This window comes from Drosophila suzukii, unplaced genomic scaffold, assembly GCF_043229965.1.
Source record: "Drosophila suzukii unplaced genomic scaffold, CBGP_Dsuzu_IsoJpt1.0 scf_37, whole genome shotgun sequence".
Lineage (NCBI taxonomy): Eukaryota > Metazoa > Arthropoda > Insecta > Diptera > Drosophilidae > Drosophila > Drosophila suzukii.
This window is the reverse complement of record NW_027255924.1, coordinates 55,346-70,339: the sequence shown is the minus strand read 5'-3', so window position 1 is coordinate 70,339 and position 14,994 is coordinate 55,346. Positions and strand designations below refer to the sequence as shown.

Below are 14,994 nucleotides of genomic sequence, written 5' to 3'. Positions count from 1 at the left end.
TTAAAAGCCCATAACTTGGTCAAATGAACTCGGATTTCGATATGGCATACCTTTATGGGCTTGTTGGATAATTTTGTTGTTATCTGCAATAAAATATATAACCTTAAAGGTAGTAAAAAATATGACCGTTTTGATGTCATTGATTTTAATTTTGCGAAGATTTACTGAAATGGGCCTTCTTTCCATCTTTAAAAGCCCATAACTTGGTCAAATAAACTCGGATTTCGATATGGCATACCTTTATGGGCTTGTTGGATGATTTTGTTGTTATCTGCAATAAAATATATAACTTTAAAGGTAGTAAAAAATATGACCGTTTTGATGTCATTGATTTTAATTTTGCGAAGATTTACTGAAATGGGCCTTCTTTCCATCTTTAAAAGCCCATAACTTGGTCAAATGAACTCGGATTTTGATATGGCATACCTTTATGGGCTTGTTGGATGATTTTGTTGTTATCTGCAATAAAATATATAACTTTAAAGGTAGTAAAAAATATGACCGTTTTGATGTCATTGATTTTAATTTTGCGAAGATTTACTGAAATGGGCCTTCTTTCCATCTTTAAAAGCCCATAACTTGGTCAAATGAACTCGGATTTCGATATGGCATACCTTTATGGGCTTGTTGGATGATTTTGTTGTTATCTGCAATAAAATATATAACTTTAAAGGTAGTAAAAAATATGACCGTTTTGATGTCATTGATTTTAATTTTGCGAAGATTTACTGAAATGGGCCTTCTTTCCATCTTTAAAAGCCCATAACTTGGTCAAATGAACTCGGATTTCGATATGGCATACCTTTATGGGCTTGTTGGATGATTTTTTTGTTATCTGCAATAAAATATATAACTTTAAAGGTAGTAAAAAATATGACCGTTTTGATGTCATTGATTTTAATTTTGCGAAGATTTACTGAAATGGGCCTTCTTTCCATCTTTAAAAGCCCATAACTTGGTCAAATGAACTCGGATTTCGATATGGTATACCTTTATGGGCTTGTGGAATGATTATGTTGTTATCTGCATTAAAATATATAACTGTAAAGGTAGTAATAAATGTGACCGCTTTTTATGTCATTGATTTTAATTTTGCGAAGGTTTACTGAAGGTTTCCATCTTTAAAAGCCCATAACTTGGTCAAATGAACTCGGATTTCGATATGGGGCTTGTTGGATGATTTTGTTGTTATCTGCATTAAAATATATAACTTTAAAGGTAGTAAAAAATATGACAGCTTTTTATGTCATTGATTTTAATTTTGCGAGGGTTTACTGAAATGGGCCTTCTTTCCATCTTTAAAAGCCCATAACTTGGTCAAATGAACTCGGATTTCGATATGGCATACCTTTATGGGCTTGTGGAATGATTATGTTGTTATCTGCATTAAAATATATAACTTTAAAGGTAGTAAAAAATATGACCGTTTTTATGTCATTGATTTTAATTTTGGGAAGTTTTACTGAAATGGGCCTTCTTTCCATCTTTAAAAGCCCATAACTTGGTCAAATGAACTCGGATTTCGATATGGCATACCTTTATGGGCTTGTGGAATGATTATGTTGTTATCTGCATTAAAATATATAACTTTAAAGTTAGTACAAAATATGACCGTTTTGATGTCATTGATTTTAATTTTGCGAAGGTTTACTGAAATGGGCCTTCTTTCCATCTTTAAAAGCCCATAACTTGGTCAAATAAACTCGGATTTCGATATGGTATACCTTTATGGGCTTGTGGAATGATTATGTTGTTTTCTGCATTAAAATATATAACTGTAAAGGTAGTAATAAATGTGACCGCTTTTTATGTCATTGATTTTAATTTTGCGAAGGTTTACTGAAGGTTTCCATCTTTAAAAGCCCATAACTTGGTCAAATGAACTCGGATTTCGATATGGCATACCTTTATGGGCTTGTGGAATGATTATGTTGTTATCTGCATTAAAATATATAACTGTAAAGGTAGTAATAAATGTGACCGCTTTTTATGTCATTGATTTTAATTTTGCGAAGGTTTACTGAAGGTTTCCATCTTTAAAAGCCCATAACTTGGTCAAATGAACTCGGATTTCGATATACCTTTATGGGCTTGTGGAATGATTATGTTGTTATCTGCATTAAAATATATAACTGTAAAGGTAGTAATAAATGTGACCGCTTTTTATGTCATTGATTTTAATTTTGCGAAGGTTTACTGAAGGTTTCCATCTTTAAAAGCCCATAACTTAGTCAAATGAACTCGGATTTCGATATGGCATACCTTTATGGGCTTGTGGAATGATTATGTTGTTATCTGCATTAAAATATATAGCTTTAAAGGTAGTAAAAAATATGACCGTTTTTATGTCATTGATTTTAATTTTGCGAAGGTTTTCTGAAATGGGCCTTCTTTCCATCTTTAAAAGCCCATAACTTGGTCAAATGAACTCGGATTTCGATATGGCATACCTTTATGGGCTTGTGGAATAATAATGTTGTTATCTGCATTAAAATATATAGCTTTAAAGGTAGTAAAAAATATGACCGTTTTTATGTCATTGATTTTAATTTTGCGAAGGTTTTCTGAAATGGGCCTTCTTTCCATCTTTAAAAGCCCATAACTTGGTCAAATGAACTCGGATTTCGATATGGCATACCTTTATGGGCTTGTGGAATAATAATGTTGTTATCTGCATTAAAATATATAACTTTAAAGAAAGTAAAAAACATGACCGTTTTTATGTCATTGATTTTAATTTCGCAAAATTTTACTGAAATGGGCCTTCTTTCCATCTTTAAAAGCCCATAACTTGGTCAAATGAACTCGGATTTCGATATGGCATACCTTTATGGGCTTGTGGAATGATTATGTTGTTATCTGCATTAAAATATATAACTTTAAAGTTAGTACAAAATATGACCGTTTTGATGTCATTGATTTTAATTTTGGGAAGGTTTACTGAAATGGGACTTCTTTCCATCTTTAAAAGCCCATAACTTGGTCAAATGAACTCGAATTTCGATATTGCATACCTTTATGGGCTTGATGGATGATTTTGTTGTTATCTGCATAAAAATATTTAACTTAAAGGTAGTAAAAAACTTGATCGTTTTTATGTCATTGATTTTAATTTTGCGAAGGTTTGCTGAAATGGGCCTTCTTTCCATCTTTAAAAGCCCATAACTTGGTCAAATGAACTCGGATTTCGATATGGCATACCTTTATGGGCTTGTGGAATGATTATGTTGTTATCTGCATTAAAATATATAACTGTAAAGGTAGCAATAAATGTGACCGCTTTTTATGTCATTGATTTTAATTTTGCGAAGGTTTACTGAAGGTTTCCATCTTTAAAAGCCCATAACTTGGTCAAATGAACTCGGATTTCGATATGGTATACCTTTATGGGCTTGTGGAATGATTATGTTGTTATCTGCATTAAAATATATAACTGTAAAGGTAGTAATAAATGTGACCGCTTTTCATGTCATTGATTTTAATTTTGCGAAGGTTTACTGAAGGTTTCCATCTTTAAAAGCCCATAACTTAGTCAAATGAACTCGGATTTCGATATGGCATACCTTTATGGGCTTGTGGAATGATTATGTTGTTATCTGCATTAAAATATATAACTGTAAAGGTAGTAATAAATGTGACCGCTTTTTATGTCATTGATTTTAATTTTGCGAAGGTTTACTGAAGGTTTCCATCTTTAAAAGCCCATAACTTGGCCAAATGAACTCGGATTTCGATATGGCATACCTTTATGGGCTTGTGGAATGATTATGTTGTTATCTGCATTAAAATATATAACTTTAAAGGTAGTAAAAAATATGACCGTTTTTATGTCATTGATTTTAATTTTGGGAAGGTTTACTGAAATGGGCCTTCTTTCCATCTTTAAAAGCCCATAACTTGGTCAAATGAACTCGGATTTCGATATGGCATACCTTTATGGGCTTGTGGAATGATTATGTTGTTATCTGCATTAAAATATATAACTTTAAAGAAAGTAAAAAATATGACCGCTTTTTATGTCATTGATTTTAATTTTGCGAAGGTTTACTGAAGGTTTCCATCTTTAAAAGCCCATAACTTGGTCAAATGAACTCGGATTTCGATATGGCATACCTTTATGGGCTTGTTGGATGATTTTGTTGTTATCTGCATAAAAATATTTAACTTAAAGGTAGTAAAAAACTTGATCGTTTTTATGTCATTGATTTTAATTTTGCGAAGGTTTGCTGAAATGGGCCTTCTTTTCATCTTTAAAAGCCCATAACTTGGTCAAATGAACTCGGATTTCGATATGGCATACCTTTATGGGCTTGTGGAATGATTATGTTGTTATCTGCATTAAAAAATACAACGTTAAAGAAAGTAAAAAATATGACCGTTTTTTCTGTCATTGATTTTAATTTCGCAAAGGTTTACTGAAATGGGCCTTCTTTCCATCTTTAAAAGCCCATAACTTGGTCAAATGAACTCGGATTTCGATATGGCATACCTTTATGGGCTTGTGGAATGATTATGTTGTTATCTGCATTAAAATATATAACTTTAAAGGTAGTGAAAAATATGACCGTTTTTATGTCATTGACTTTAATTTTGTGAAGGTTTACTGAAATGGGACTTCTTTCCATCTTTAAAAGCCCATAACTTGGTCAAATAAACTCGGATTTCGATATGGCATACCTTTATAGACTTGTTGGATGATTTTTTGTTATCTGCATAAAAATATTTAACTTAAAGGTAGTAAAAAATTTGATCGTTTTTATGTCATTGATTTTAATTTTGCGAAGGTTTACTGAAATGGGCCTTCTTTCCATCTTTAAAAGCCCATAACTTGGTCAAACGAACTCGGATTTCGATATGGCATACCTTTATGGGCTTGTGGAATGATTATGTTGTTATCTGCATTAAAATATATAACTTTAAAGGAAGTAAAAAAAATGACCGTTTTTATGTCATTGATTTGAATTTTGCGAAGGTTTACTGAAATGGGCCTTCTTTCCATCTTTAAAAGCCCATAACTTGGTCAAATGAACTCGGATTTCGATATGGTATACCCTTATGGGCTTGTGGAATGATTATGTTGTTATCTGCATTAAAATATATAACCTTAAAGGTAGTAAAAAATATGACCGCTTTTTATGTCATTGATTTTAATTTTGCGAAGGTCTACTGAAATGGGCCTTCTTTCCATCTTTAAAAGCCCATAACTTGGTCAAATGAACTCGGATTTCGATATGGCATACCTTTATGGGCTTGTGGAATGATTATGTTGTTATCTGCATTAAAATATATAACTTTAAAGGTAGTAAAAAATACGACCGCTTTTTATGTCATTGATTTTAATTTTGCGAAGGTTTACTGAAGGTTTCCATCTTTAAAAGCCCATAACTTGGCCAAATAAACTCGGATTTCGATATGGCATACCTTTATGGGCTTGTAGAATGATTATGTTGTTATCTGCATTAGAATATATAACTTTAAAGGAAGTAAAAAATATGACCGTTTTTATGTCATTGATTTTAATTTCGCAAAGGTTTACTGAAATGGGCCTTCTTTAAAAGCCCATAACTTGGTCAAATGAACTCGGATTTCGATATGGCATACCTTTATGGGCTTGTGGAATAATAATGTTGTTATCTGCATTAAAATTGTAATAGGCAATAAATTTACTATGGCGATAGCTTTAGTTTTAACTCTTCATTTCTTAATTTCACAACGTATCTGCGATCTCCTATGCTGCAGTACTTGGTAGAAAGGGATGACAACATAACGTTTACAGTTAACTTAAACTAGGTTTCCCGCTTATTCTATAGTACAGTGGGTGTCGTATTAATATATTACATCATATGTCGTACAGTGGGCCATGTCAGTATATGTCCTACTACAACTCGGCCATCCTGACTGTATGATCCCCTGATCACCGTGAACATCAATTAAAGTTTATTTATTTACAAAATGTGTTGCAGTTCTTATTAATTTACCTTATAAGTAGTGATAATTATTTTTATACATATTTTATTTCTGTTTTTTTTTTCATTTCTTTTTGGAACCTACCCAATGCTTAATATTATTTATGCTCCATACACCTTGATAAGGGTTGCGTGATACCTGGAATCCTTCAACATCTTTTAACAAAAATCTGTCATTTCTTAGTACTTTTGAAATTACATACGGGCACTTGTTCTTCGGAATTAACTTTCTAGAGACGCCAGTTGTGCTATCGAAATTCTTCACCATAACGTAATCTCCTTTTTTATATTGTGACGGTTTTTTAGCTTTCTTATCATATTGCAGTTTGTTGTATGCTTGTGCTTTTTCTTGACATTTTCCTGCTATGATTCTAACGTTTTCCAGGTCTCTGTCTTCTGGTGCATTATCTAATTCTTCAAGCTTTTCTTTTAATTCGTCTACTACTTTTCCTCTTTGCTCTAAACCGAATAACATTTTGCTTGGACTTTGTTTAATACTACGATGTTGGGTGTTATTAAACACATGCTCTACTTTATCTATAACTAAGTCCCAGTATATACCTTTCTCTGGCTCTACCAGTTTGGCTATCATTGGCCCAAGACTTCTGTTTATTCTTTCTACCTGGCCGTTTGCTTGAGGTGATCCTGTTGCTATTTTCATATGCTTAATATCGAACTCTAACATAAAATCGTCAAATTCTTTGGAAGTGAAACAGCTACCTCTATCTGAAATAATGCACTTGGGCTTGCTGTATGCTCTAAAATAATCCTTGAGTGCTATGATAACTTCCCGGGTATTTGTTGTCTTTGTGGTATATAAACGTACAAACTTAGTAAAACCGTCAACGACGACAAATATATGTTTCTTTGATCTTCCTGAATCAACTGGACCATAATGGTCAATGTGGATAAGTTCAAAGGGCTTACTACCTTTTGGAATTGAATGTAAAAATCCTTCTTTACCTGTATTAGGGGAAAATGCTACACATTTTAGGCAGTTATTTATATGGCTCATACACTTCTCCTTGGCGTTTGGAAACCAATAACTTTTTGCAATAACATCTAACATTTTGTCTCTCCCTATGTGACCGATTTCATTGTGGTATTTGAAGAGTATATGCTCTTCCATATCAATAGGCACATAAAATAACAATCTTTCATCGTTACTTTTTCTATAGACTATTCCGTTTCTCATTTCGAACAATTTATGCTCCTGTTCCTCTAACTGTTTCTTTATCTTCTGAACTTTTGGGTCCTTGGCTTGGCAAATAACCAGATTGTCTTCGAATGAATTTGTTTCTACTATTAAAATGTTCGTGCACCTGCTAAGGGCGTCAACGTGTTGCATTCTGTTTCCTTCCCTATGTATTAGATCGTAGTCATAATTTTGCAGCTCTAATGCCCATCTAGCTATACGCGGATTCAGCTCGATTTTATTAAGTGTTAACGTTAGAGAGTTACAGTCAGTTATAATCTTGAAATGCCTACCAAATAAATATATCCTAAATCTACGCAATGCGTGAATAATGGCCATGGTTTCAAGCTCAAAACTATGGTATTTCGATTCAGCAATGCTGGTGCGTTTGGAAAAATAAAAAATGGGGTGCAATTTTCCATCTTCTTTCTTTTGGAGTAGTACGGCTCCGAAACCAAGAGCGCTGGCATCGCAATGTAGCTCTACTTCGTCTTTGTGGTTATATAAGGCTAGCACTGGCGCTTCAACTAACTTATTTTTAAGCATCATAAAGCAGCTCATTTCCTTTTCTCCAAAATGGAATTTCTCGTCTTTTCTCAAGAGATCATATAAAGGTTTGGCTAGAGTCGAAAAATCTTTAATGAATCTACGGAAATAAGAACATAAGCCCAAAAAACTTTGGACATGTTGCGTTTTGTCTGGTATCGGAAAATTTTGAATTGCCTCTATTCCTTTATCATCAGCTCTGATGCCCTCGCCGTTTATAATGAAACCCAAATATTTAATGCTTTGTTGCAGGAACTCACATTTATCCATACGTAGCTCCAACTTATTCTTTGCTAATCTGTGAAACACCTCCTTTAAAATCTGAAAATGTTCATTAACATCTTTGCTAGCGATCATAATGTCGTCCATGTACACAATTACTTGATCCTTTCTAATAAGATCATCGAAGATTTTATTTATAAATCTTTGAAAAACTGCTGAAGCCGTTTTCAGTCCCATTGGCATTCTAAGAAATTCAAATTGGCCTAACGGTGTTACAAAAGAAGTATACTTAATTGATTCTTTATTGACAAAAACGTGAAAGTAACCGTTTTTTAGATCAAGTTTTGAAAATACTTTTTTACTAGCTAACTTGTCTAACAGGTCATCGATAAGCGGTATAGGGTGATTGTCTTTAATTAAAACCCTGTTGAGTTTTCTAAAATCTATGCAAAGTCGTATGTCCCCGGTTTTTTTCTTCACTAAAACTATGGGAGAAGCAAATTCAGACTGGCTTGGCTGAATGATCCCGTTCTCTAAATAATCGTCCAAAAGTTTTTGCAGTTTTTCTTTTTCCGCGTAGGCAAGCCGCCGCGGAGCACAGCTAAACGGTTTCGAGCTTTCTAAATTAAGTTTTATCTCACTTTTAATAAACGGTTCCTTTGGTTTCTCTACCCTAATTATCTTCTTTAATTGAGGTAGAAGATCTTGATTATCAATTGTACCCCATATGTAATCAGTGTCTTCGTCATCCATATAGTTTATGCTAAGCATTTCACGAATCGTTTTAGACATATTGCTTTCATTTTTGTTATTGACTATACCGCCCTCACTAACTTCGTCGATGGACGGACCGGTTGCCTTACTGACTATAGGGTCGTCTTTATTCCTGATCGAAACTCTTATTGCTCCACAATCTCTAAAACTAACTGTTTCAGTACCTGTACTACCACTTTTTTGTATAACTGTATCATCAACTTCTTCGCTAAATGAATCAATTATTGAATTACTAATTGTATTACTAATTGTTTTTCTAACTGTATCTTTTACTGTTTCTTTAACTTTATCATTAATTGGTTTGCTAACTGTATCACTAACTGTGTCACTAACTGTTTCCCTAACTATATCACTAACTGTTTCACTAACTGTTTCTCTAACTGTATCACTAACTGTTTCCTTCAGAATTTCGATAGCACTTTCCGGCTCCTTGCTAGCATCTAAATTATGCTTTAATTTGAATTCCCAGGCATTGCATACTCTTTCATTACAATCGGCATTCGTAGGCTCAATTGTGATCATTTTTAAGGCGCTTAAATCTAATTCTAAATCGCAAGCATCCATAAAATTCCTCCCAAGAACAACCTCATGGCTCATAGACTCATTGGGCACAATATAAAGGTAAAAATAACATTTCAATCGATTTTTAATTATGTAACAAAGTATTCTTCCATAAATTTTCAGTTGGCTTTTATTCAGCCCAAAGTAGTTTTCAGAGACGAACTCCATCTTAATTTTAGAGGAAATAACAGCTGTTTTGGCGAATGATATTGGGCTGCCAGTGTCTATGAGGCATGCTGCAATTAATGGGGTTTTAGGACTGTTGTAAAAAAATATTTGTATAAATCTTACGTATTTATTTGCATTTGCGCTTTTACGCTCAGGGCACTGACCCACAAAGTGTCCAAATTTGCCACATGCGTAGCATGATCCGGGCTCTCGTTTCGGTTTCTGACAGTCCTTGGCGTAGTGGCCCTTTGAGTTGCAATTGGCGCAACGGAAGTCCTTTGTGTCTGCAATCTTTCCGGAAGAGCGCTGCGAAGAATTGACCTCCTGCTTTCGTTCAGGTAAACGGATTGCAGAGAAGGCTTTCAAAATCTGCCCAGGTTCGGCGAAACATTGTATGCGAGCTTGGTCGCGTAGCCCTGGTGCTGGAATTCCTTCGATGATGTTTTCGAGGAGCTCCTCCTTGTCGATGTTTATATCGTTGGCCAGCATAACTTTCTCCTCGAAATAAGAAGCGAACCTTTCTCCTGAACGCCACTGACGATTTTGGAACGCGTTCCTCAGCTCCCCCTTTGACATCTTAGTTGCAAATGCTAGGATCAGCTGCTCACAAAGGTGGTCGGTTGGCTCCAAAATGCGTGTTGCGTTTGCGTGCAGCCAAACTTGGGCTTTTCCTTTTAGTTTGGCAATAAGAAGCATGCGCACATCAAACGAGTCCAAGTTGTACACCTGCGCAATGTTTTGCAGCTGTGTGACCCAGTTACGGGCACACGAGTTGCCGTCGTAGTCCATCGTTACTTCCTTTGCCAATGCGAGTGTTGTTGCGGGAGATTGTAACAATTTGTTTACATTTGCAAACTGGCATTGATCAGCACTGTCTGTGGCGTGCTTTCCAACACTAGAATTATCGATATCAAAGTTATCCCTGGCGCTGTTAACCCTGGGGCTGTTAGCGTTAACAGCGTCAATGCAAGCGAAACTGTTAGGGTTGCCAGAAGTTTCGATGTTGCATTCGATGACGTCATGGACTTCCTGAGCACGATTTGGCTTGTCCCTGGTGACGTCAGCGATCTCCGCCTGAAGCTGTTGCAATATGGCCTTGTTTGCGGCGATTTCGTCGAGAATTTTCTGCAGCTTCACCCTTTCGACATCTACCAGAGAAACGTTCTCCGTGCGTATATCGTCCACTGCCTGTGACGTCATCGTACCAGAGTCGAACAGAGCTTCCTGTGCGCCTTCCAAATGTTGTTGCAGCGGCAATGATGCGGCTCCCTCTAATTCGGTTTCTAGCGGCTGCTGGCTGTTGAATGAGGCTCCATTTGGTGGATCACCACGTGCTTCTGATGATAGGGTCTGCAGACGCGCCATCAATTCTGCTTTCGAGCCTGAGGTTTGCAGCCCGAGCACATTTAGCCAGTTTTTTAACTGAACGACCGTGAATTGATTTAAATCTATGTCAGGCATTTTGAGTAAGAACCACTTCTGATATTGTAATAGGCAATAAATGTACTCCGGCGATAGCTTTAGTTTTAACTCTTTATTTCTTAATTTCACAACCGCTTCCTTCGAACGTATAACACAGAGTGTCGCAACGATTCTCCCTCTTCCTACTTCTCGCTCATCCGTGTGAGCGAGGCAGGTATACGTATCTGCGATCTCCTATGCTGCAGTACTTGGTAGAAAGGGATGACAACATAACGTTTACAGTTAACTTAAACTAGGTTTCCCGCTTATTCTATAGTACAGTGGGTGTCGTATTAATATATTACATCATATGTCGTACAGTGGGCCATGTCAGTATATGTCCTACTACAAAATATATAACTTTAAAGAAAGTACAAAATATGACCGTTTTTATGTCATTGATTTTAATTTCGCAAAATTTTACTGAAATGGGCCTTCTTTCCATCTTTAAAAGCCCATAACTTGGTCAAATGAACTTGGATTTCGATATGGCATACCTTTATGGGCTTGTGGAATGATTATGTTGTTATCTGCATTAAAATATATAACGTTAAAGGTAGTAAAAAATATGACCGTTTTTATGTCATTGATTTTAATTTTGTGAAGGTTTACTGAAATGGGACTTCTTTCCATCTTTAAAAGCCCATAACTTGGTCAAATGAACTCGAATTTCGATATGGCATACCTTTATGGGCTTGTTGGATGATTTTGTTGTTATCTGCATAAAAATATTTAACTTAAAGGTAGTAAAAAACTTGATCGTTTTTATGTCATTGATTTTAATTTTGCGAAGATTTGCTGAAATGGGCCTTCTTTCCATCTTTAAAAGCCCATAACTTGGTCAAATTAACTCGGATTTCGATATGGCATACCTTTATGGGCTTGTGGAATGATTATGTTGTTATCTGCATTATAATATATAACTTTAAAGAAAGTAAAAAATATGACCGCTTTTTATGTCATTGATTTTAATTTTGCGAAGGTTTACTGAAGGTTTCCATCTTTAAAAGCCCATAACTTGGTCAAATGAACTCGGATTTCGATATGGCATACCTTTATGGGCTTGTTGGATGATTTTGTTGTTATCTGCATAAAAATATTTAACTTAAAGGTAGTAAAAAACTTGATCGTTTTTATGTCATTGATTTTAAATTTGCGAAGGTTTGCTGAAATGGGCCTTCTTTTCATCTTTAAAAGCCCATAACTTGGTCAAATGAACTCGGATTTCGATATGGCATACCTTTATGGGCTTGTGGAATGATTATGTTGTTATCTGCATTAAAATATACAACGTTAAAGAAAGTAAAAAATATGACCGTTTTTTATGTCATTGATTTTAATTTCGCAAAGGTTTACTGAAATGGGCCTTCTTTCCATCTTTAAAAGCCCATAACTTGGTCAAATGAACTCGGATTTCGATTTGGCATTCCTTTATGGGCTTGTGGAATGATTATGTTGTTATCTGCATTAAAATATATAACTTTAAAGGTAGTGAAAAATATGACCGTTTTTATGTCATTGATTTTAATTTTGCGAAGGTTTACTGAAATGGGCCTTCTTTCCATCTTTAAAAGCCCATAACTTGGTCAAATGAACTCGGATTTCGATATGGTATACCCTTATGGGCTTGTGGAATGATTATGTTGTTATCTGCATTAAAATATATAACCTTAAAGGTAGTAAAAAATATGACCGCTTTTTATGTCATTGATTTTAATTTTGCGAAGGTCTACTGAAATGGGCCTTCTTTCCATCTTTAAAAGCCCATAACTTGGTCAAATGAACTCGGATTTCGATATGGCATACCTTTATGGGCTTGTGGAATGATTATGTTGTTATCTGCATTAAAATATATAACTTTAAAGGTAGTAAAAAATACGACCGCTTTTTATGTCATTGATTTTAATTTTGCGAAGGTTTACTGAAGGTTTCCATCTTTAAAAGCCCATAACTTGGTCAAATGAACTCGGATTTCGATATGGCATACCTTTATGGACTTGTGGAATGATTATGTTGTTATCTGCATTAAAATATATACCTTTAAAGGTAGTAAAAAATACGACCGCTTTTTATGTCATTGATTTTAATTTTGCGAAGGTTTACTGAAGGTTTCCATTTTTAAAAGCCCATAACTTGGTCAAATAAACTCGGATTTCGATATGGCATACCTTTATGGGCTTGTAGAATGATTATGTTGTTATCTGCATTAGAATATATAACTTTAAAGGAAGTAAAAAATATGACCGTTTTTATGTCATTGATTTTAATTTCGCAAAGGTTTACTGAAATGGGCCTTCTTTCCATCTTCAAAAGCCCATAGCTTGGTCAAATGAACTCGGATTTCGATATGGCATACCTTTATGGGCTTGTAGAATGATTATGTTGTTATCTGCATTAAAATATATAACTTTAAAGGTAGTGAAAAATATGACCGTTTTTATGTCATTGATTTTAATTTTGTGAAGGTTTACTGAAATGGGACTTCTTTCCATCTTTAAAAGCCCATAACTTGGTCAAATGAACTCGGATTTCGATATGGCATACCTTTATGGGCTTGTTGGATGATTTTGTTGTTATCTGCATACAAATATTTAACTTAAAGGTAGTAAAAAATGTGATCGTTTTTATGTCATTGATTTTAATTTAGCGAAGTTTTACTGAAGTGGGCCTTCTTTCCATCTTTAAAGGCCCATAGCTTGGTCAAATAAACTCGGATTTCGGTATGGCATACCTTTATGGGCTTGTAGAATGATTATGTTGTTATCTGCATTAAAATATATAACTTTAAAGGTAGTGAAAAATATGACCGTTTTTATGTCATTGATTTTAATTTTGTGAAGGTTTACTGAAATGGGACTTCTTTCCATCTTTAAAAGCCCATAACTTGGTCAAATGAACTCGGATTTCGATATGGCATACCTTTATGGGCTTGTTTGATGATTTTGTTGTTATCTGCATACAAATATTTAACTTAAAGGTAGTAAAAAATTTGATCGTTTTTATGTCATTGATTTTAATTTTGCGAAGGTTTACTGAAATGGGCCTTCTTTCCATCTTTAAAAGCCCATAGCTTGGTCAAATGAACTCGGATTTCGATATGGCATACCTTTATGGGCTTGTGGAATGATTATGTTGTTATCTGCATTAAAATATATAACTTTAAAGGAAGTAAAAAAAATGACCGTTTTTATGTAATTGATTTTAATTTTGCGAAGGTTTACTGAAATGGGCCTTCTTTCCATCTTTGAAAGCCCATAACTTGGTCAAATGAACTCGGATTTCGATATGGTATACCTTTATGGGCTTGTGGAATGATTATGTTGTTATCTGCATTAAAATATATAACTTTAAAGGTAGAAAAAAATATGACAGTTTTTATGTCATTGATTTTTATTTTGCGAAGGTTTACAGAAATGGGCCTTCTTTCCATCTTTAAAAGCCCATAACTTGGTCAAATGAACTCGGATTTCGATATGGTATACCTTTATGGGCTTGTGGAATGATTATGTTGTTATCTGCATTAAAATATATAACTTTAAAGGTAGTAAAAAATATGACCGCTTTTCATTTCATTGATTTTAATTTTGCGAGGGTTTACTGAAATGGGCCTTCTTTCCACCTTTAAAAGCCCATAACTTGGTCAAATGAACTCGGATTTCGATATGGTATACCTTTATGGGCTTGTGGAATGATTATATTGTTATCTGCATTAAAATATATAACTTTAAAGGTAGTAAAAAATATGACCGCTTTTCATTTCATTGATTTTAATTTTGCGAGGGTTTACTGAAATGGGCCTTCTTTCCACCTTTAAAAGCCCATAACTTGGTCAAATGAACTCGGATTTCGATATGGCATACCTTTATGGGCTTGTGGAGTGATTAAAATATATAACTTTAAAGGAAGTAAAAAATATGACCGTTTTTATGTCATTGATTTTAATTTTGCGAAGGTTTACTGAAATGGGCCTTCTTTCCATCTTTAAAAGCCCATAACTTGGTCAAATGTACTCGGATTTCGATATGGCATACCTTTATGGGCTTGTAGAATGATTATGTTGTTATCTGCATTAGAATATATAACTTTAAAGGAAGTAAAAAA

General features: G+C 34.5%; 1 protein-coding gene across 1 annotated transcript; it reads right to left on the bottom strand.

Annotated features, from left to right (window-relative positions):
• Positions 1 to 9,340: 9,340 nt before the first annotated feature.
• LOC118879420 (uncharacterized) lies at positions 9,341 to 10,305 on the bottom strand. Its single transcript, XM_070999081.1, has 2 exons — positions 9,556 to 10,305; positions 9,341 to 9,500 (listed from the first exon to the last, which is right to left on the bottom strand). Exons 1-2 carry the CDS (start codon positions 10,219 to 10,221, stop codon positions 9,489 to 9,491), a joined length of 678 nt encoding a protein of 225 aa, XP_070855182.1. The 5' UTR covers positions 10,222 to 10,305; the 3' UTR covers positions 9,341 to 9,488.
• Positions 10,306 to 14,994: the final 4,689 nt, after the last annotated feature.

What these genes read in the sequence shown, in the direction of transcription:
- LOC118879420 (XM_070999081.1), bottom strand. Translation starts at nt 10,221, where the DNA reads ATGGACTACGACGGCAACTCGTGTGCCCGTAACTGGGTCACACAGCTG.